Below are 24,474 nucleotides of genomic sequence, written 5' to 3' on the forward strand. Positions count from 1 at the left end.
CACAAGTGTGGTAGATTTGGGCATTTGGCAAAAGTATGTCAGACTGGTGTGAACAAAAGTGAAAAAGTTAACTGTATAAAAGATGAGCAACTGAGTGGAAGTGACATGGTGCAAAATTTTCAAGATATGATTGTCACGGTTACAGACGAGGGTGTTGTTTCTGGGAATCCTTCGGATTGTGTTGATCCTTATGTTGACATTACTGTGGGTACACTAAGCTTGAGGTTATTAGTAGATTCAGGAGCTCGAATCACTATGATTACATATGATCTTTTAAAAAAATCATGGGATGGAAGGACACTTTTTCCACCAGATAGAGAACCCGTTTCATATGAGGGAAGGAAGATAGAGTTGGAGGGATACATCGAAGATGTTTTGCAATTTAAAGATCGTAGGATTCATGGGAAAATCTATGTTGCTGTGCGAGGATTAAATATTCTCGGGTGGTATCATCAAGGCCTGTTTGGCATGATTTTGAGACCAGGAACTAGTGAACAGGTACTAGTGGTACAGGATTTACCTGATTCTAGTTGTCTAGAAAAAGAGTTTCCGAGTGTGTTTTCTGACAGGCTAGGTAAGGTTGAGGGTTTCAAGCATATGATTAAAGTAAAAGACAATGCTGTACCTGTAAAACACAAAGTAAGGTCAGTGCCGTTTAGTCTTAGAGCTGATTTAAAGAATGAATTGGTCAGATTGGAGAGTGCTGGTGTGATTGAACCTGTGGAGTCCAGTTTGTGGCTTAGTCCATTAGTTGTTGCACGAAAACGGAATGGTGAGATTCGTTTGTGTGTTGATTTGAGGAGTCTCAATAAAGAGATATGGGTGGATGCACATCCTCTTCCTAAGATTGGTGATTTACTTGAAGAATTGAGAGACGCTCAGTGGTTATCTAAAATAGATTTGGCGTCTGCGTATCATCAGATACTATTGGATGTTGATTCACGACACTATACTGCTTTCAATTCCCCTTTTGGGTCCTTCCAATTCTGTAGAATGCCCTTTGGGTTAGCGTCGGCAGCTTCAGTTTTCCAGAGAGTGATGTAGATTGTACTCCAAGGTGTCAAAGGTGTAGTCATCTTTCAAGATGATGTTTTGATATTCAGTAAGTACTTGGAGGAACATGATAAGATTTTGAGATCAGTCCTGGGTATCTTTGAGAGTAAAGGCATTGTGGTAAAGAAAAATAAATGTGAATTCTGGAAGAGGGAGATTGAATTCCTCGGGCATCTGGTTTCGGGTGATGGAGTGAGTCCTAGACCTGGGTTGGTGAAGGCAGTTGTGGAATGTCCGAGTCCAAAGAATAAGGATGAGTTACGTTCATTCTTGGGTCTGTGTGAATTTTATTCACGGTTTATACCTGACTATGCTACAAAAATGAAAGCTCTTTCTAGTATGGTGAGATCGAAAGTTACTTTTGATTGGGATGACAATTGTCAAGCGACATTCGAGTTGGTCAAGGCGGAAATGCTCAATGCCAAAACTCTTAGAGCCTATGATCCGGCGGTGCCTTGTGTAATCACGGTTGATGCTAGTCAGTATGGCTTAGGGGCAGTGCTTACTCAGGGGACAGGAGAAAATTAAGTAACTATTAGCTATGCTTCTAGAGTACTCAGAGATCCGGAGCTCAATTATTCTGTGATTGAGAAGGAGCTGTTAGCTTGTTACTGGGCGTGTGAAAAGTTCAGGACGTATATTTGGGGAAGAAAATTTATCATACAAACAGATCACAAACCTCTGATTTATATTCTGGGTGGTGAAAGGTTAAAATATGCCACACCTCGTATTGCACGGCTGACCACAAAACTTTTACAATATGATTTTATTACAAGACATATACCAGGTAAACAAAATGTTAGGGCAGATTTGTTGTCAAGATTACCCCTGTGTGAAGATGAACTTGAGGATCAAGATGATGATAAAGAGGATTGTTTCATTGCTGTTGTAGATGCAGTTGATAACAAAGCGTGTAGTGAGGTAGAGTGGAAGAAGGCCGTGATTGAGGATTTGACACTTGTTAGTGTGAAGGAGTACATTGTGAAGGGGTGGCCTCGAGAGAGGAGTGTATCTCAGGATATTCAGCCTTTTTGGAAAATAGCAGAAGAATTGTCTATTGAAGATGGTGTGATTATGAGGGATGGTAGGTGTGTTCCTCCTTTGGGTGTTCGTATGAAATTAGTCGACTGTGCACATGAAGGTCACCTTGGAACTACCATACAAAAAAACGTCTCAGGCTTCATTATTGGTGGCCCTCAATGGACAAAGACATAGAATGTAGGGTCAAGCAATGTGTGATTTGCTGTGGCGCTGAAAAAGGATTGAAAGTGGTCACTCCTCCACTTCAACCCATTCCCTATCCGACGAAGCCATGGCTTAAAGTTGGAATTGATTTGGTGGGTCCTTTTAATTTTCTGCCTCATAATTTGCGTTTTGCTTTTGTACTCATGGATTTTCACAGCAAATGGCCTGAGGTTAAGTTTTGTGCGACACCTACTGCTGGAAATGCTATTTTATTTCTCAAAGAGATTTTTATGAGAGAGGGATTCCCGGAGGCTATGGTTTCAGATAATGGTGTACAATTCGTTAATCAAGAAATGAGGGAATTTTTGAATGAGTCAGGTGTGAAACATTTGAGGAGTTCGGTTGGACATCCGCAAACCAATGGTTTGGTTGAAAGAATGAATAGGGTGGTTGTGGAATGTATCAAGTGGGCTAAACACAATTGCTTAGATGTGGAAGGTGCGGTTAGGTCAATGCTGTGGTTTTATCATACCACTCCACATTCTTTAACGAAAATTGCACCTTTTGTTTCACTCAAGGGTAGAGTGCCTACATCTACTCTTTATCCGGGGTGGTTGTTGAGGACTGTGGCTAACAAGGTTGTGTCCAATGTAGATAGTGTTGCGTTGGAGACTCGTGTCAAAGCAGCACAAGAAAAGATGGCTATTATGTATAATCAGAAAAAATCTGCCAAAGAGATATGGTCCGCATTAAGAACACAAGAGGTGTTAGGAAAGGTGGTGTGACCTTTGGTGAACCTGTGTGTGTGGAAAGGGTTTGTGGTGGTGCGATAATGGTTAAGGGTGGTCATTGGTGGAATATGAGTAAAGTTGTCAAAGTGCAAGCTGTATCAAACAAACCTGTGGAATCATCTACTTCCACTGGATGTTCTAATGCTTTCTCCAAAATTGTTCCGGGGACAAGTGTGTCTGGTCAAGAAATGAGGAGGTCGTTGCGTGTTAGACGTCTTCCGTGAAAGCTGCGTTAATCATTTTATTTGTGTTCTGGTACTGAGACTTTTTATGGTGCTGTTATGCTAACTGAGTTGATGCATATGTGTTTTTTACTTCGCAACTGTTTGTGTATTTTTGTTTTATTTCATTGTTTGTGTATTTATTTTGTTGTTACAAAAAGAGGTAATATGTTGTGCTTAACTATGCTTGTTAAGCGCGCTCATACAATTCTAATGTGTTGTCATCAATGATGCTATGTTAGGTTCCATACTATGGCAGTTGGAGCTTCTCCGTGATAGTGTGTGGAGCAGTGGCTCGTTGTACCTACAATTAAATCCTATTAACTAGACTAACGCGTACAGAGTCATATCTTGTACCAACAAGGACACCACAATAAGCATGGGTGTTATTTGTGCACATCACATATGGGAAGCATGGAGTTCATGCCAAAAGTGTTACGTTATGATCGCCTATTTTCTGTTACTTGTAGATGGAGTAAAGGAATCAAACAAAGATAAAATTATCTCTTGTCTCATTTTAAGGAGCAGCTATCTGCCCTTAAGTTTAAAATAGGATAGGGTTTCCCCTTCCTTCTACACCCAGGGAGGAGATTTATCTTCTCGCCCTGAAGAAAGTCCTGGACCAATTGGCCGTTGTTGGACTGAAACATGTTGGCATTAGGGTCATAGGACCATAAAAATCCACGTGCCCCCTATTTTGTATTTTAATATCCCTCACAGATCCACCAATAAAGGGAAACCCGGATCTGTCTGTGGGATTTGAATCTTTAACTCCCCCTGGCTACATCTCACTAAGAGTTCCCTGGAACACGGTCGAGCCCACCCTGACTTGTAGGCGTCAGGGTGACCCGATGATGAAGCATGACACCACTAGGGTGTGTGAGGGTAATAAAAACAAAAGGACTTGCCTCCTTCCCCACTCCCTAGTGGGTAACATCTGACTGCTTCAAATAGGGTCTTCCCATATCTGAATCACTAAGGTTAGTATTAAGAACCTGTGAACTTTGTTCACCAGACCGTGGGATACTTTGTGTGAAATCGTGTTAGAACACGCAAGGACGTACTCCCACAAGAGGTTTACCTCTCGGCCCTTATGGCATAGGGGAAGGTCCCTTTCTCTGTGGACCACAATTTTATCATATCTTTAGCTGTATTCTGGCCTCGTATGGCAGCCAGTTTAGCGATCTGAGGGCTGGCGAGATGTGTTTGTTTCTTTTTGAACCAGTGAGTAGTCTAGCTGCTGCATTGAGGGACGCTTTTAGTGGTGCCAAGCTGTATTTGGGGAGTCCACAATCTGGGCATAGCCTCTCAGTTTCGGTGAGTGCCCTGCTTGCATATGCAAAGGGGAGCCAGAATCCTTCTTCTTTTTCTTGCAGCAGGACTGCGCCTAGGCCCACAGGGCTGGCGTCCACAACTAGATCTGTCTTGCGCCGGGGTCAAAATAGGCCATTGTCCCGTCATCTAGGAGCTCCTGTTTCACCTTCTTGAAGGCCTCTAACGCCCAGATGTCCCAGAGCTGATCGTGATTGGTCTGGGCACAAAGCAGTTCTTATAGGGTGCCAGATTGGAGATGAACTGCCCACAGTAGTTTGCCATGCTGAGGAAGCTTCTGACTTCAGACGCATTCTGTGAGATTGCCTCTGTGCTGATGGCATCCAACTTCTTCAGGTGAACTTGGAGGTCTTCGCTGGAAAATGAATAGCCAATGAATTCAACTGAGCTGGTGTAAAAGAAGCATTCTTTCTGTGGAGGGTAAGCCCGTTATCGGATAGTCTCTGTAGGGTGGCTCTCAGTCTCTTTTGGTGGTCTTCCAATGTGTCTGAGTAATCACGTTGATCAAGCACATGAGCCCTGACAGTGTTTCTCTGATGACGTGCTGAAAGACCTCTGCTGCGGATGAGATCCCAAAGCTGAGTGTAGGCACATGCGGAGTCCAATGTGGGTTGAGAAGGTGGTAATGAACCTACACGCTTCATCCGGCTCCAGCTATCGGTAGCCGGCATTTAGGTCTATCTTTGAGAATCAAAAGGCCCTGTTGAGGTCTGCCACTATTTCATCAATAGTAGGGGTGATGTGTCGCTCATGGTGAATTGTCTTGTTTGGTAGCCTCATGTCTGATAGCACACGATATTTGGGTTTAGCGGCGATGACTAGGGTGACACCTTAGAGGCCACAGCCTGTGAAAGTAGTTTCACCGTATTAGGTGATTTTAACTTCCACTTAGATCTCACTGCTCATAAGGATACAGTAACTCTTCTGGATACATTTGGATCATTAGGACTTACACAGAAAATCAACTCACCCACTTACTCAGCGGGACACAGCCTAGACGGTTTTTTAACAAACAATGAGCAGATCACTTTAAAGGAAGTTCTTCCCCTAGTTTGGTCTGACCATCACACCATACCATTTGAGTTAAATATGCTGGAACGACCTTCTTTTCCTAGACCATGGCCTTCCAAGCAGCTTCGATCCTGGAAAAATGTGGACAATTCTCTCCTCACGCAACAGCTAACTAATACGCAACCAGAGTTTTCTCCAGACGCAGAGTTGGCCTCCCAGAGTTACACAGATTGGCTTCAAGCCACCTTTTCCAAAATAGTCCCATCAAGAAAGTATCTAAAAAACACAAATAATTCATCTGCCCCATGGTTTTCCACAGCTCTTAGGCTCGAAAAACAGCAATGCAGGAGACAGGAAAGACGATGGCGACTGCACTATGACCCTCAAGAGAAAATGTGCTACAAAAAGGCTCGGGCTGAATATAAGCGTCTCCTAAAAAAGGAAAAAAGTAATTATTTCACACAGGAAATAGAATCCGCACAGGATTCCACTAAACAACTGTTTCAGGTGGTGTCTAAACTTGCGGCACCACCAGAAAATCACTCTAACATTGCCACTCAAGCTTTCTGTGACCCTCTAGCCTAGGGTTTCTAGGCAAAAGTAATTCAAATTTACTCTAAGTTTGTGGCTTCCTCCTTCGTCAAGACTCTATTTGACTCGGCAAGAAACGGTCTGAGTCATGTGCTTTCACGGAATTCTCTCCAGTCACCACTGAACAAATAATCTCTATGGAGAGCAGAGCTAAATCTGGTTCACAGTCTGACCCTTGCCCACCGTTGGTACTGAAACTTAGCCCGGACCTAATAGGCACAAACATGGCAGCCATTTTTAATACTATATTTGTTTCAGGAGTCTTTTCGACTCAGTGGAAGAAGGCCTCTAATCTTCTGCTGTTGAAGAAACCAAACTTAGATGCAACTGATCCCAATAACTACCGACCCATCTCACGTCTTCTGCTTGCTAAACTTGTTGAAAAAGTGATGAACAGTCAGCTCACACAGTATATTCAAGATAACCAGCTGCTGGCTAAAACACAATTCGGTTTCAGATCCGGCCACAGCACTGAGACAGCCCTGATCAAAGCCACTGAGGAGATAAGGGGCATGCTCAATTTAGGGGGAGCGGCAGCACCTATTTTGTTGGATTTATCAGCGGCCTTTGATATGGTTGATCAAGGGATGCTGATCAACCGTATCACCACCCTGGGTATCAAGAAGAGGGCTAAATCCCTGTTGATATCTTTTCTGACTGAGCGCGCACAATCAGTAGCTTTAGGCAATTATGAATCAGCCACTTTTCTTTACCCTATGGGGTTACACAAGGTTCACCTATCAGCCCGACAGTGTTCAATATTTATGTCACAAAGCTGGCGCATGTAGTCAGATCCTTTGACCTGGTGTTAACCTCCTATGCCGATGATACCCAAATAGCCCTGTCCGTCTCTAAAAATTGGTCAGACGTATCGCCCTCTTTTTATGATGATATGCTAGCAATGAGCTCATGGATGTCTAGACACTGCCTCAAATTGAACCCTACTAAAACTGAGGTGATTGTGTTTGGAAACCTACTCCCTGTCTGGTCCTCTAGCTGGTGGCCGGAAGAACTGGGATCTATGCCCATTCCAGTGGCTAAGGCAAAAAACCTGGGTATTATAATAGATGACAAGCTGAACTACAAACCCCAAGTCAATTCTTTGGTCTCTTCCTGTTTTTATCTGCTAGGAATGCTAAAAAAAACTTTTTTCCATTTATTCCAGCGAAAGCAAGAAAGACAATAGTCGCTGCTTTAGTCCTGTCTAAATTGGGCTAGTGGAATAGTCTAGTGATGAATACTCAGGAAAAAAAATCTCAATAAGCTTCAAATGGTGCAGAATGCAGCTGCGAGGATTCTCTCTGGGACTCCTAAGTTTAACTCAGTAACTAAAGTAATAAGGCAATTGCATTGGCTGCCAAACAGAAGCCGAATAAAATCTAAAGCTCTGTGTATAGCTAATAAGGCTACACACAATGTAGGCCCTGGATTTCTGAAACATTCCTTGCGGTTATATACTCCTCGCAGCAGGAGACGTCAAGCGCTGGAGCAGAGGTAGGGAAGCAGGCCACCAACTTATCAGGAGCCGGCATGGCTTCACGCAGCACTGATAATCACGCTACTCCAGATGTGGAGCACTGCATAGGGCCGCGGTGTGGCAGTGTTTCTGCAGACTTTGGGTACAGACCAGATTTGTCGCCAGTGTAGGGACCTCGGTCACCTTCTGATATAGGCCGCACTTTGGGATAATGAAGACATTGACACATAGAGTATTACAGGAGGTTGCTGAGTGAACTACGAGCATTCACTCATCTTTCGGGCCACGCCCGGCCCTCCAGTTGCATGGGTGTAACACTGTATAGTAGAGGCTCGGTAGCACTCTACACCCCGGTGCAGGGAGGCACCCACACCCCAGTGGAGGCTTGGGGCACAAGATACGGAGGCGGTGGCTGGGAATGTTCGTGCCCCACCTGGGGGGGCCATGGTGACCCGCCTTGGGTCAGCTGTCTTTATCACCTAGGGCTGGCCCTATGGGAGGCCGGAGCCCGGAGGTGGTGCGCTGGGGGCCCGCACCGTACATACACGGGTGGGGGTACGCTCCGTACATACACGGGTGGGGGTCCGCACCGTACATACGCCGGTGGGGGTACGTCCCGTACATACACGGGTGGGGGTATGTCTCGTACATACACGGGTGTACATACACGGGTGTACATTCACGGGTAGGGGTACGTCTTGTACATACACGGGTGTACATACACGGGTGTACATTCACGGGTGGGGGTACGTCTCGTACATACACGGGTGTACATACACGGGTGTACACTCACGGGTGGGGGTACGTCTTGTACATACACAGGTGTACATACACGGGTGTACATTCACGGGTGGGGGTACGTCTCGTACATACACGGGTGTACATACACGGGTGTACATACACGGGTGTACATTCACAGGTGGGGGTACGTCTCGTACATACACGGGTGTACATACACGGGTGTACATACACGGGTGGGGGTACGTCTCGTACATACACGGGTGTACATACACGGGTGTACATTCACAGGTGGGGGTACGTCTCGTACATACACGGGTGTACATACACGGGTGTACATACACGGGTGTACATTCACGGGTGGGGGTACGTCTCGTACATACACGGGTGGGGGGACGGCGCGTACATACAGGGGCTGGGGGGGACGGCGCGTATGCGGGCACATGTCTCCATGGTTGCTATAGAAGTTCGCTCCGTACGGTGTTTTTTCCATACGGTTGTACAATCGGACGCACGGGACGGATCGTACTTGCGCGCTCGGACTTCAGTTTTACGATTCGTACGGAAAATCGTCCGGGGACGTGTCGGACACTTTTCCCGACCCGAGGACGTGTGGGGAAATTTCCCCGATGTGATTCGTATGGAGTTTTTCCCATGCGAATCGTACTTGGCAGTTTGTACGCTACTTGTACGATTCGGACGGAAAAAAGTCCAGATTCAATTCGGACGGGGGAAATTTTTCCAGGATCCGAATCGGCACCATAGTTGGAACGCAAAATTGATACTGTGGCTCAGGAGGTGGGTATTCTCAGGGCAGACCACACGAAATTGGCAGAGGTGGTTGCCGAAATGGAATCCACTATTGAGGTAATTCAGTTTCCGATCTTGTTCGTATTTAGCCACCATTTTGTGTCTTTCTGGCATTTTGTGTTGCCCTCACTCAGGCGGCACGGTGAACGAAAAGTTGTTTTTCCTCACCCTACTGCAACGTGTCAAATAACCTCCTGCCTCTGTTTATAGCTGGTGTCAGGGTCCGGCCGACTCCACTAATCCTCGTCTGGTCTGACTGATCCCTGTTTCAACTATCTGTTGGTTCGCACCATTCTTTCCTTACTTTATCTTATCCTCTGACCTTCGCTATTCTTTACTCGTATTCTCTCATTTCACAACTGTCCTCTAGGCCATACAAATGTGTCCTGCCACCTGCAAGTCAACTTATAAACACTACCACTGATTAACTTGGGGGGAAGGGTGACAAACACAGTTGGGAGAGGGGCTTATTTGAGTTACTTAATATCTTGTTTTCACATTCTTCTCATTGGTTGACCCTGTATGCATTGGGAGTGTTCTTTGTGAATCTGTATGTTATAAAAGATTGTGCGCCACGAAGTAAAGTGGCAGTCTCCTGAGAACATACCGAGTGTACTTCTGGGACAACTGTACTTAGCTGCAGCTAATAAACCTTATCTTCTACGCCTAACGGAGTGTCCCGTGTCTCTGTTTGACAAAGCAAGTGAACTCAGGAGATTAAGGCGTACCCTGTGCCGCCAGGCCCCTAAGGTCTTGGTTCTTCACTATGGCCCTGCTGAAACCCACAGTCACTGAAGGAAATGACAGACTACTTGCTCTACAGAAGGAAGGCCGCTTCCTGACTGACAAACTGGACAACGGGAAAGGATGCTCTGGAGCAACAAGTGTTGGTGGGGGTTCCTGAAAGAGCCGAGGGACTGAGCATAGAAATATTCCTCGACGACTGGTTGGTATTAATGGTCCTAAGAGGACAGACCTTCAATCTGTTCACAGTGGAACGGGCCCACAGAGGCACCGCGAAAAGTCATATTGGCCAGACTACTTAACTTTCTAGATAGGGGTTAAATCCTACAGGTAGAGCATGCACATGGCCCTTGGCAACTGGAGGGAGGATCAGAAAACATCTACCTGGAATATACCACCAAGTTCCCTATGACAATGAGAAATATTAATGGCAGTCAAAAAACACCTGAGGCAACTGAATTTGAAATATGCCTTATTTTTCCCTGCAAAACTGTGCATCATCGATCGGGTTGGCTCGCACTTCTTCACATAGACACCTGTGGCGTGGGAGTGGCTGGAGGCATGGGGGCACTCAACTCCTCAATTCCACGGGAGGAACTACCCAATGGGGTAGCAGGGCCAGAGGCAAAACGTAAGAAACACCAAAGGTCGACAGTGGTGCCCAGAAGGGACCAGGCGGTGTGGTCGATATCGATTGTTGGCCCACGCTGGGCTCTCTGCAGTCTCTAAAGGCACGGGTATTCTGGTCCGTAGGTCCATTCCCTTGCAGGTCACTAGAGTGTGGGAAGCACCTGATGGGTGCCACGGCATGGACACGACGGCTGCCTTGTGGTACTTCCCACTGGGTTTACAGGTGATAGGCTGGAAAGGCTGTGGGACTGGATATTGAAAATCCCAAAAGCCCTCTTAATATTGGGAGGATATCTCAACCTGATGGCGCAGAGCAATCTAGACAGGGTGACTCGGTCGCGTGGACCACCTAAGACAGTGCCTTAATAGAGGCAATGGGGATGGTGGATTCATGAAGATCGGACCACCCAGAGACACAGCCTGGACTACCTCTTGTTCCTACGGGAACAAGTGGGCCATTTTCAGGACATACATTATTTACTGAGAGGCATATCAGATCATTCCCCCGATGGTCACAACCCTTCAGACAACTGTCAGCAAAGTACAGGTGGGATGGATGGTGATACCCTAGGAATTGATAGAGGGGAATACAAGGTGGAAACAAGGCAGGTAAACTGTTGGCACAGCTGGTATGCTGTGAGGAAAGGCAAATGTGGATATGTAGAGTCGGTAGAGAGGACAGGGTCCTAGTCTAGAGGTCAGCCAACCCTACGCTTCATCTGAGACATTCCAGTCCAGGTTCTCGGGGACGATGCCCAAACTCCCTGGAGGCGGATATTAGGGCCACCGACATCACAGAGGCCCTGTCCCAGATGAACAACAGAAAGTCCCCATGCCCAAATGGGCTTCCCTTTGAATTTTTTAAATGCGCAAGCTCACATATAGTCCAGCCCCTTAAGCATATATTTAGTGAGGTCAAAGAAAGAGGTATCTTATCGCGGGATCTCCGCCAGGCCACCATAGTGCTCATTCACAAGAAAGGGAAACCACCACAGGATTGTGCCTCGTTCCGGCCGATATTACTTCTTAACATAGAGATAAAAGAGTTAGGGAAGATGCTGCCAAACCGGATGTTACAAATTCTTGATTCCCTCGTGGTCCCAACCAATCAGGCTTCTTGCCCTATAGGTCTAACAGACACTATCTCCGTTGCTTCTTTGGATTCCTAGCACACAAGGAGCATATACAGGAACCAGCAATACTGTTGGCCTTAGATGCCAAAAAGGTGTTTGATTCATTAGATCAGCCATATTGATGATGGTCTTGAGCAAAATGGGTTTCAATCCCTCGATCCTGAAGTAGGTCAAAGTACTGTACAAAGATACAGTAACACATGTCAGAATCAATGGTACAACCTCAACTAAATCAGCTTAGGTGGGGGTCTAAGACAGAGGTGTCCACTGTCCTCTCTGATCTTTGTTGTGGCACTTGAGCTACTGGCGAGGTGGATACATGGAGACACAGTGGTCTGCGGTTTAGGATGGGATACAGACTGGAAGGATGTCGTCTCACTCTATGCCAAAGACATTTTTCTTAATTTGGCTGACCCAACCTGGACCACCCCAAGGACCCTAAAAAGTTTTGAGAATATTTGGCACCTATGCGGTGGTCCATATCAATTGGAATACATCTGTGGTGTTTCCACTGGCTGACTGGAAGCCCACAACCGATTAGTCATGCCCCATATACTGGGAACACACTTGTTACACATAACGCAACACACTTGTTACACATACCTACGGATCTACATTTATGAATGACTACACTATTTTTTGGCAAAAACATGGACAGGCTTTTGGAAGAGTACAGAAGGGACTTGGGACACTAGTGCAGGTTGTGCCTATCAACATGGACTGGTGTTTGAGATCCGAGGAGTAGGTATACAAGGCCCTAGGATGCACTCGGAAATTAGAAAAGAAATGGGGCCCATAGTGCAGTCGATGTGAGATGAGATGGTGGGGGGTGGCGGCGACTCACTGGGGGTTGGATAACTGTACCACATTGATGTGAAGAATGATGGCCAAAGGCACGGCAGCATGTTTGCGAGAACTGTCTATCCGTCAGGCTCCCTTTGCATACTTCCATTGATGAGTGTGAAGTATTTGCTGGAACTCTTAAGCATTGCATTCATTGAGACACAAAATACTGATTTATCTTATTTTGTGTTAATATGAAAACGCAATAAAATACGTTTTAAAAAAAATACAGTAGTTAGGTGTCTGGAAGAACTGAAGAAGCTTGCCCCTCAACCTAGACATGATAAATAAAGCCATATCACCATTCCATTGGAGAGCTGCGCGGATAAGAGGGAAGTCGGAGTTTTTATCCTTTTTGTCATTTGTGTTATAATTTATAAAAATGTTATGTCTTGTACAAATACTGTCTGGTTAGATGTCTTGCACTCTTAACACGTCGATACTATAACTGCAAACAACAAATAGTAATTACAAAGAAAAGCTGGGTGCTGGGATTGAGCCTTGGGGGACTCCATACAGGACAATTGAGGGAGGGGACTGCATATGCTTACATGTTTCCTGAGCATGATCTCCTCTGTTTCTCTCAGAGGAAGTGGGCTGTTCCTTCTTGGCTTCGTATGTCCCAAAACATAAAAGGGAACATTTTGTCATGCTGTATTGTTCAATTCCCTGCTGACTGGTGTAAAATAATGTGTCTACATCTCGCTAACCAATAGTTTGAGTACTACCTGTGATTTCTGTAAAACTGGATATTCTTTCCATTTTCGACCTTCTTTGGTATTCCTGAAAAACAAAAAAGTTTATTTTAATTAGGTGAACAAAAGTTAAATATGCATGCAGGAGATGGCTATATATTCGTATGTCCTGTATATATTTGTGGCAGTGTCTATTTAGCAAGGGATACATGGAGGATAATACATTTTCCTGCTGTGTGACTGGTGGAAATCTTTTTTAATTCCTCCACGCAAATTTGTCAAAGTCAAAATAATCTTTATTCGGATTTATATAATCCATTAACGAGATAAAATATTACACTCAGCACAAACAATACTTATTTAGAAAGGACATCATGTGCAAATCAGTTATCAGTAAAAGGTAAGTTCAACAATGGAGAAACATTTTGACTCATATCACTTAATGATTAAAAAAGCAAATAGTACTTATGTAAAGAATGCTTAGCGCAGATCAGATGCCAATCAAATAATGCCATTAATAGAATAGAACAATGCTCTGAATTTGCGTATGAAAACCAATAAAAAAGAAAATGAATATAGTTATTACAAATCATGTCCTGCTTAACATACAGGTCAAAATATTTGGTTAATCATATGTGTGTCTTATATTGTTCAGTTAAGTCAACGAATTTCTTCTCTTGAATACCCGCATAACAAAAGGAGAAACAGTATGGCAGATCGCAACAACTTTGTCATCAACGGAAAAACACAACAACTTCTAACAACGGATGAAACAGACACCTCAAATTTAACTCCTCTAATCAGAACAAACGTGCCACATAGATGGATAACAGCCATAAAAGATCATGATATCATGCACAAAACAGCCACCTAAGCAAAACCCATGAGATTCCTAACTAACAAGAACCTCTTCTTTGAAGATCACATACAACACACACCAAAATCAAAAATATTCCACATACAATCAAAAACCTCAACACTCAACAAAAGCTGAAAATAGCAGTTGAGTTAGGTCTGTCCTCAGCAGACTGATACATCTACTCCAGCGATCTGTGATTGGCTTCATGGTCAACAAAAACTTGAACGCTTGAACTTCAATTTGAATAGCCCTCCCCAATTTAAAAGCCATCAAAATCCCTAAAATAACATTCCTCGATTTTTCAGGAAAATATTTGTATTTTAATTCTATTGTGCTTTTTAGGTCTCGCCTGACCCAGCGCATGCGATGGACTGGCGAGACTTTTTGAGAGGGCTCCAAAAAGTGTTACCAGGCCAGCCTAGAGCTACAGTGCATGTGCGCGGGCACGTGCGCCGCGCTTGCCCGCGATTACTTTCACTTTTGCTGCCGCACAGCCGCTTTGATGTTTGATCGCGATCTCGATCACTTTCACTTTCGCAGCCGCACGGCCGCGAGGCATAGCCAGTAGGTCTCGCTTTTGGGACCTTATAAGTATTTAGTTATGCAACTGTTGCATGGCTAAACACTTATAAGGTGTGTTTTGTAATGAAACTGTTACTTTGATTACGGCATTCCAACATTCCAGAAGTGCCTTTAGGCAGTCGGAGGGGAGAAGCTTTAGCCCAACAGCAGGAAGTGCTTAGAATGCATTTGGCAGCTGCTGCTTGACGCTGGATCTTTTGCGGTCCACCTTAAAAAAAGCAGCAGAGGCACTGCCAATCCACTTCCTAGCACTGCACATCATTCCGCTGCTGCCGATTCACTTACTGGCACTGCACATGGTTCGTACCCTACCAGTACTCTACCTCTTAACATGTCAGCCTGCAGCAGCGGCGCTGGCCTGCCACAGTTCAGCATACCAAGACTCAGACATAAAAAAATGTAATTTCAAGATAATTCTTTATTTATTGATAAACAAGTTTTTATTGTTTTAAGTGACACAACAGAAAAACATTGAGCCTGTCGAACCACCAGCTTACAACCGCACAGCACGGAACCACTCCACCCCCCCGCTCCCCCCCGAAACTCTCCCCCCGCCCCCTCCCCCCCAAACAGCATGTTCACAATACATTGCCCAACCATTTCCCCCAGACCCGACGGTACTTCTTAAGTCAGCCCCTTGCCTGGTAGAGAGTCCGTTCCTGTGCCGCACACCAGTCCACTCCAGTACTCCCAGGTAGTAAAGGTAAAGATTGGTCATGCCTAGCCCTCCATCAAAGGTGGGCAGGCGACATACCGACAGGGCCAACCGCGGTCTCCCACCACCCCAGAGAAATCTGGTCGCCAACCCATCCAGCTCGCGAAACCAAGGCCGTGGGAAGGACACGGGGGTATTTTGCAATACATAAAGGAACCGGGGGAGAATCATCATTTTGTATAGCGCCACCCTCCCCAGCGGATTGAGCGGGAGTGATTGCCATCGCGCCAGATCTACCTTGGCTTTCTTGACCAGGGGGGTCACATTAAGAGCCCAGCTCAATTCCGGGAGAAGAGAGACCCAGATGCCCAGGTACCTGAAGGACAACCGGCGGAGGGGAATAGTGTCCTGCCAGTCAAAACACTCCCGGGAGGGGTGCAGAGGCACAAGGACCGATTTTCGCGGGTTTAAGTAGAGGCCAGACGCGCGGCCAAAGCGGCCCAAGATATGGAGTGCGCGCGGTCCCGAGCGCGCCGGATCGCTAAGGTACAACAGGACGTCATCCGCGTAGAGGGCTATTCTGTCCGGCTCGAGGCCCGGCCATTCCCAGCCCCAAAGGAGAGGATCCGTTCGGATCAGGACAGCAAGGGGCTCCATCGCAAGCGCAAAGAGGAAGGGCGATAGCGGACACCCCTGCCGCGTTCCCTGGCCGATCCGAAACGGTCTCGACAGTGCCCCATTAACCAACACTCTGGCGCGGGGGTGCGCGTAAAGGACCCGTACCATACCAACAAACTTGGGGCCGAAACCCATGTGGGTCAGGACATCAAACAAGTAGGGCCACCCAACCGAGTCGAAAGCTTTCTCGAAATCGGCAAGCAGGAGGGTGAGATATGGAGATATGCGATAGCGGTGAGCCAAGGCCACGGAAGGCGACGAAGGCAGTGGCGAGTGCCCCGGTCCGGCATGAAGCCGCATTGGTCCGGATGCACCAAGGACGACAAAAAGGGCCGGAGCCTCTGGGCCAGGACCACTGCGTAAAGCTTGATATCAGTGTTAATAAGAGAGATCGGCCGGTAGGCCGACCTATCACAAGGAGGCGGCGTAGACTTGGGGAGAACCACAATCGTGGCTATGTCGGCTTCCGGAGGGAAGGAGCCTTTGGTGACCGCTTCAGCATAGAGGGCACCCAACCGCGGGACCAGGTGCTCCCTATAGGTGGCATAAAAGTCCTGGGGGAAGCCGTCCGGTCCCGGGGTCTTTACCGCGGACGTGCGCCCTATCGCGTCCCCAATCTCCTCAGGAGAAATGGGCACCTCCAGACTCTCCCAGTCGTCCGACCGAAGTTGGGGAAGCCGCAGGTTACTAGTGGCGAGCAGAGAAGCCAGGGAAAGGTCCGACGCCCGGGCCCGATAGAGCTGCGAATAATACTGAGCGAAAGCTTCCGCTATTGCCACGGAGGAAGATTGGAGCACGCCGTCAGAGTCGGCTACCGCCGGGATGATGCGCGATGCCCTGGGGTAAGTAGCCAGCCGATGCAGCAGCGCACCATTCTTATCGCCCCACCCGTATACCCTCGCCAGCGAGGATTGCCAGAGGAGCTTAGCCGCATCAAGCGACCGTTGCCGAATCTCCTCACGCAAAAGTCGCAGTTGCCGGGTCCCGTCCAGATCACCGGACTCAGAGAGAGATTGCTCCAGTCGCAGCGTGCAGGCCTCACAGGCGGTGAGCCGCTGGAGTTGCTTCTGACGATGCCGTACCACGTGTTTTGGCAGCCCCCCTAATGATGGCCTTACAGGCCTCCCAAAGGGTGCCCGCCGAGGAAACCGACCCGTCGTTGTCACCGAAATAATGCGCCAATGCAGACCCCACCTCCCCACGGAGCGTCTTATCCTGGAGGAACCAGGCGTTAAAGCACCACATCTGGCGGGCCACACGGGGCGGGGGGCCCAGACCCAGGAGGACCGGAGAGTGATCAGATATTCAGATATCCCCCTGGGGAGGATGCGGATATCTTGGATGCCTACACAACGGCGGGGGGGACAAAGAGCGCATCAATGCGTGCATGGGTGTGGTGGGCGGACGAAGTATGAGTGTACTGCCGTGCGTGCGGGTGCCAGGTCCGCCATGCATCGCACAAGCCCTGGGCCTCCGCCCAGCCCGCCAGCTGCTTCGCCCGCGGGGCACCGATACCGGACCCGAGGAGTCGAGTTGCGGGGCCGAGACGGCATTGAAATCTCCCCCAAGAACAATAGTGCCCGGCGGGAGAGTTGCCAGCAAAGATGCGGCCTGAGATAAAGCCTGAGACAGCCCGGAAGGCGGCGCGTAGAGTGATATGAGACTGAGCGGCCGACCCTCAAGCGTGCCGCAAACGGCAATCCCCATGCCAAGGGGGTCGTGGATCACACGGGTAAACACAAAAGGGAGGGAGCGGCGCAGCAGGACGGCGACCCCCCGCAATCCGCGCGAGAACCCGGAGTGCCACACCCGGTCATACCCATAGCGCGCCAGAAAGGGACATTTCTCGCCAAACAGGTGGGTTTCCTAAAGCATGAGCACATCTGCCTCCGCGCGCTGGGCATATTTAAGGACGGCGGTGCGCTTGAGCCGGTCCAGTAAGCCGTTCACGTTCCAGGACAGGATGCGCACCCGGGCCTTGGAAGCTATGTCATCCATGGTAGCGACGGGAACGGAGTGCGCCGGGAGGGAAGCGGCCAGGGGACGTCGGGACTACGGGTCCCACGCTAGGGGAGGCCAGCGGACGGCGCAGGAAAGCGAGCGGCGGCAGAGCGCGTGTGAGCGACTGCATGGGATAGTGTGGTGACACGCAAGCCGTGGTGCTGCATAAGAGGCTCAATGGAGAACAAACCCAAACCAAACAAAGCATTCCCCCAAGGAGGAAAAACCAACGAGTACCCAACCCCGACCCCCCACCCCCCACCCTACACTTCAAGAACGGAAGCATCTGTCGCCCTAACTGAACCAACAATTACAGGACCCCAAGCTTGAGCGCTCGGGTGTAAAGAGCGTGGTGGACCCCTCCTGAAGCACGGATTCCAGTGATTCGTCCTAGGTTACTACGGGAAAGCGTGAGAGACTGTAGAGCCCCCCACCCCCGCTATCGGGCAGGGTCGTCGCCTCTCCCTGTGGATGCGGGAAACAAACATTAAGTCATATAGCAGGGCTGCGGGAGAAGTCTGACAGGTCAATTTGCACGTTGAGGGGGTTAGAGACCCACCCGGCCGAGGTGACAGGCAGCGCCGGGACCCCCCAGCCGCATGAGATGATGTTCCAGACGAGGCAGAGGAGTCTCGCACTTTTCTTCCAGAGATGCTCGCAGACCGGGTCCGGGCTACCGCCGCGCCTCGGCGCTGCCGGGAGTGCGTGCGCTTCCTGCGCCGTGGTCGTTGGGACCCAGCTGCGTCGTGGCCCCGGGGCACAGTAGTGGGCGACACCCCTCCGCGTTGGCGCAGAGGTCTCTCCTCGGTGAGCCAGGTCCAAGCTGCCCTGGGAGCGTCAAAGAACAGTGTCTTGCCCTGGAAAACGACGCGCAGGCGGGCCGGGAATTGGAGCTTGTATAGGAGGCCCAGGGAGCGCAGCTTTTGCTTTACCTCCGTGTAGGAGCGGCGCTGTTCCTGGACCTCCCGGGTGTAGTCTGGGACGATCATAATGGTGTGGTTGTTAAAAGTCAAAGGGCCGCTCACCCGCGCCTCCCGCAGGATAGCGTCTCTGTCCCTAAAGTTGAGGATCCTAAGAATAAAGGGGCGCGGGGGGGCTCCCACAGGAGGTTTGGCCGCGAGCGACCGGTGCGCCCTCTCCACCACAAACCAAGTTGACAGACCGGCCGCCGGCATCCAAGACTTAAACCATGCTTCTAGGAAGTCGTCGGCTCGGCCAGACTCGACCCCCTCCGGAAAGCCCACCAGGCGGAGGTTGTTGCGGCGGGCGCGGTTTTCGGCATCTTCTGCCCGTCTGTGCAGTTCTTTGGAGTGGGTTGTGAGCTCCCGGACCTGGTCCTGCAGCTGGCGAATGTCGTCCTCCGCCGCGGAGATCCGGGATTCCGTTTCCGTAATGCGGGCCGTGGCGTTGCGGAGGTCCTGCCGCAAGAGCGTAACGTCCACCTTCACTTCCCCAACCATCCCCTCCAAGGATGTGCGGGAGGCATCAATGGCTTGGAGGATGGTGGCCAAGTCCTTGTTCAGGGCCGGCGCCTCCCCTCCGCCCGCGCCCGGCGGGTCAGAGCTTGCGAACTGGTCAATCCTCGTCTGGTGGGACGCCGCCGGTGGTCTGGGGCCTCTTTCTTTGCCCATGGTGGGCCCAGGGAGCAAGCGCCGGACACGAGGGCGTGCGCAGTGGACCGGCAGGCGGCTCCCGCCCGCCAAGCGAAACAGCTCCCAGCGCCGGGCCAGGGACGGAGAAATCGAGGAGAAGGGAAGGGTGAAGGTGCGTCCTGTCCCCAGCGAGGGAGAGCCCAGAGTCCGTCCGGCACGCACCCCCCCCAGCCGGATCCGGGCTGAGCCGCCCTCACCTCGTCGTAGGCCTCGCGCTGTATTCCACACCCGTGATGGTCACCCTTCAATGCCCAGCACACGGGCCGTTGAAGCGCCGTCCCTCGCTCCAGTTCACAGGCTCAGCCCACTCAGCAGGGAACTCCGAGGCCGCCAGGGTCGGGGTCGCCCCCGCCAGTCCAGGCACAGCGCCGGGCAAGAGAGACAAGGTGCGATAGGGGGGGGGGGGCCTCCCCGCCGGCGATGGCTCCCGGGCAATGGAGCAAGGCAGAAAGGCCTCATCTGGTGTCCCAGTGGACGAATGCTTCCACAACATGGATTTGTGCTTGACCCCCATAGTCATATGTTGCAATTACAATGGGTCAACTCAGCTTTCTTAACATAAGGAGAGAAGGGGGAGTCAATAGTTGGAGATGCCAGAGTGAATAACAAGAATTTCCACAGGATACAAGTCCAGGCTATAAACATTCAATTGTACAACTGCAATACATCAGGTTGTGCAACATCACAAGGACAAACTGTGCAAATCTGGAACACTAAACATGGAATACACATTTCAGTTGTAACACATATAACATATTATTATATATATCAGCATAACAAGCATTTAGTGCCCACCCAACTTATATTGAGCTTCTCATGTCCTGCATCAGTTCCACCCAATTTCCAAAGTGAAGCACTGCAGTAAAAAGACGTGCAGTGTTTGAATGCTCGTTGAATGAAGAAGTCTGACTAGACTATTGTGCCTCTAGCAGGAGTTACCACATCTTGCAGGGTTTCAAGCAGATGCTAATGTTCTTGTGCGAGATTCGTAAGGAGGTTAACACAGATATGTTCTATCAAGTAGCGAAACAGCATGGTATAACTGTGTTTTTACTGGCATGACCTGCCCACAGTTAGATCTCTCTGCCGCCAAATGTAAATCTGCCACAATTTAGATCACACACCACCGGTGGTTCGCGACCAACACCAACAAGGGCTTCTGATTTATGTCTGCATCCAAGATGTACTTATAAAGCACAAACCTAGCCTGTCACAGTGCTGCACAGAGCTAGAGGCAAATAATACATCAGAGGACATTTTCTAGGTGAGGAGGATGGGGGCAGGAGAGTACTAGGAGTGGAGGGGGCTTTCTACAGCATCAATATGTAGTTGTCTTGGAAGAGGTGTGTTTTCATCTGTTTCCTGAATTAAAGGTAGGTTGGGGTGGTCCTGGTAGATACTGGGTGCTGTTGCAGATCCAGGGTGTGTACTTGGAGATAGCGTGGTTCCTATTTCTTTTTCTACTTTATTTCCATTTCTTTAACTCCAGTCAAAGCTGCATGTGTAGCAAGAGCCACAGGACATAGAAAACTTGACAGCTAGATTGACAGTGGAGTTCAATCAGGGTGGAGTAATTGTTTAACCTCTTCAGGCCTTTCATAATACGGGCTGTGTTGTGTAAGATGCTTTTCAAGGGAGCTAGTGTGACATCCTGAAACCATGGAGCACTGCATTTCTACCATCCAGGTGTGAGAAAGCAGTTCTGAAGCTGCTTCTGGAAGAAACTGTGTTATTTTTTATTAACAGAGTTCGTACCATGTTGTCTTGGTCTTCTTAGCAATGTGTTAGTTGAAGGTGAAATTGGTGTTTGATGTTGGGTAATAGCTGAGGGTTGGAGCCAGCCAGGGTAATGTAATTGAGCCAGGATTGGTCTAATTCTTGTTTGTTGTTGATGGAAAACAAGACATATTTGCTCTCGGTGGGGGTGAGTTTCAAATAGTTAGTGGACATCAAGGTCTGAATGGGGTGTAGGAGGCGCCTCAGGCAATGGATGTTGGGAGCAGATGAAACTTTCATGTAAACTGTGTGTCACCAGATTAGTGTTTAATTTTGATGCTCTTGTCCAAGCAGAGAATCCCAAGGGGCTTAATGTAGAGGCTGAAGATGATGTTGTTATATTCCCTTCATGCATATATTTTTCTAAGGTAGAATGTATGTAATGACGCAGTCTATCCGCCCATGCTTCGGCTTTGTTTGAAAAGTGTCACCATTACTGTGGAGTGCACAATGCTAAATAAAGTACATACCTACTTCTCCAGTTCTTGCGTAATCAGTAAAGAAAATAAAAATGTCATTTTACATCTGAATCAAGATGTTTGAACATGTGATAGATTGTCCTCTGAAAGACCGATGCCACAGAGGCCAAACCAAACGGCATCCTTTTATATAGGTACAGGCTGCGGTGTCAGGAAAGCTGTTGAGGCCAAACCAAATGGCATCCTTTTACATTGGTACAGGTAAGCCCTGAGGGTCAGGATAGCTGTAATGGGATGAGACTCTGGAGACAAACCAAGTTGGTGATAAACTGTTGGTGGTAAACTTCAAAAAGTGTTGCTTTATCTGGTGTAATTATTAGCTCCATTTTATTAAGGAGAAGGTGACAGTTCACAGGAATTTTAGAGTTTAGTGACCTCCGGTCAACACATAATCTCAGATTTTATTGTACGGCTCTAACTCTTTAAGGAGGTCTTCTTTGGTCTGAACTCATGTATCACATTCAGAGAAAGGAACACTCCTTAGTTTCTGTTTAAATGATACTGTGGACAAATCCCTTTAAACTATCCAACTTATCAGAGAACACCTCAGGAAACATTTTTTCCATCCATACTCCCTACTAAGAACCTCTTACAGCTAGCCCTTGTTCTTTACTAAGTAGATTCAGAAACATACTCAACTTCCATTGATCATTCCAACCAAGTACACTGACCCCTGCAACGGCCACATACAGTTTGATATCTGCACTATGATCCTTGAAGGACAAATTTACTCTGCAAAATCCCATGATATCAGTACCAATTCAATCAAATGCTTATGCAATAATATCTAAAAGATCTCAATTGTTCCACAAAACTTTCCTTGGTTAGGACAGTCCTGGAAGGCCCTGAATCTGCCAGGGAAAAAGATTTACCTAGTGCCATGACTTTACAATTTGGTGGTTCCTTAATGACACAGTCCACCTCTTCTGTAAGCCTTAAGTATCAAAACTAACCCTTTCAATTTTTTAACCATGATCCCTCCTGAGACTCGGGACTTGGCCTGTTATGTTTGCCTTGTAACTCTCTGCACCTTAATCTAAATTTCAGATATGCCATGTCAGACTAGAGAATGGCTATCCCAATAAAGTCTTCCCTTGCTAATGGGCTAAAATGCGCTGGTCCAAATTCTTTCCACCTACCCACTGTAGGAAGCTGTCTCTCTATATAGCGTACAAAAAATAAAGTACACTGTGCAGAGAGTCCAGTGAGTCCACAATAGGTTGACAGAGGCAAAAGTAGATAATACTAATCCCCTATTTGTGGTAGTGTGGACGAGCAGTTAGACTTGTCAGAGGGTAGTGCTAAGCCTTTGTTTTACTCACAGAGGCAATAAATGAGACACACACTCAAAGAATAAATCCAAGCCCAATTTAGAAAGCAAAAAAAAAATGTATATATGAGACAGCAGCAACAGGCAGTAGACCGAACTTTGATGCCAAACAAAAAACAATATCTCCCAACAATAAAAGTAGTGGATCAAGCAATTTAAATATAACAATGTGTGCACTCGCTGTAAGCACCCCCTGCCCAACGAGTGCCATCCTAAGATAGGTGAAAACAGGTAAATAAAACAAACAGAGGTGCACCAGTTCTACAATCCTAGTTCTAACTCCAAATATATCCAATGTTCCGGAAGAAGTTGCAATTCTTCTCTTTACTGTTGCATCATTAATATGTATCAAAAAAGTCGCATTTTGTCCACATACATGTGGACTTCTTCAGGGCACCAGAAAAATAGGAGATATCCGTTCTTATTTAGAAAAGAGTTTGTTGGTCTGTTCATATGGATTTGTTGAGAGTATAATATGAATCCTTTAAAAAACGTTCATTCAATGAGCCAAAGGCTTGATGAGGCAATCGTGGAAGTTCCAAAATTCACTGTTTGGTAAAATTTGTCTTTCGTACACTATGTATCATTGAGTAACATATTTATGCTTATTCCTTGTCGATAATTAGAAGAGGGGAAAGGATCCGCTTCGCATCCAACACCTTGAGGCTGCTCACTCCCTCCATCAATTTCCTTTGCTTCAGTAATTGAAATACTTAAATATGTTGCTCAGCGATACATAGTGTACACAAGACGAATTTTACCAAACAGTGGATTTTGCAACTTTCACGAGGTTAGGTCCATTTCCCCTCCTCACCTATACAAATAAGGGGTATAAGAGGTCCTTTAACTAAGGACTAAATTTTATAGAGCATGGTGGGCTGCCTATTCGAATGGAACAAGATCACTATGAGGGTAGAGGGTTTTATGATTTAGCGGGTTCTGTCTTGCGGGCACCGTGTCATTTCACTATTACAGTAACCATGGTGATCACAAACACTAATAGAACTGTCCTTCCCATTTTGTTGGATTCTGGGGCAACTGGTACCTTCATGGATATACAAAAGGCCAAAAAATACAGTATTCCCTCTATATAGAAGAAAGAATCAGAACCAGTCAGAGCAATAGACGGTACAGAATTATCATCAGGATTAATCACTATGCAGACTGAACCCCTCGTGTTAATCTGTGACAATGGTCATTCTGAATCG

At 47.7% G+C, this 24,474-nt stretch overlaps 1 protein-coding gene across 2 annotated transcripts in view; it reads right to left on the reverse strand.

The window, feature by feature from the left end:
• Window positions 1–24,474, reverse strand: part of LOC146829692 (serine protease 23-like) — a 1,412,546-nt gene that overhangs the window by 726,171 nt on the left and 661,901 nt on the right. For both annotated transcript variants that reach the window (XM_085608396.1, XM_085608399.1), the window contains exon 4: window positions 13,288–13,342. In XM_085608396.1, the coding sequence (XP_085464522.1) occupies window positions 13,288–13,321 (34 nt within the window). In that variant the 5' untranslated portion in view covers window positions 13,322–13,342. The remainder of the gene's footprint in view (window positions 1–13,287; window positions 13,343–24,474) is intronic.

Source organism: Triturus cristatus, chromosome 5_2 (assembly GCF_964204655.1).
Source record: "Triturus cristatus chromosome 5_2, aTriCri1.1, whole genome shotgun sequence".
Classification (NCBI taxonomy): Eukaryota; Metazoa; Chordata; class Amphibia; order Caudata; family Salamandridae; genus Triturus; species Triturus cristatus.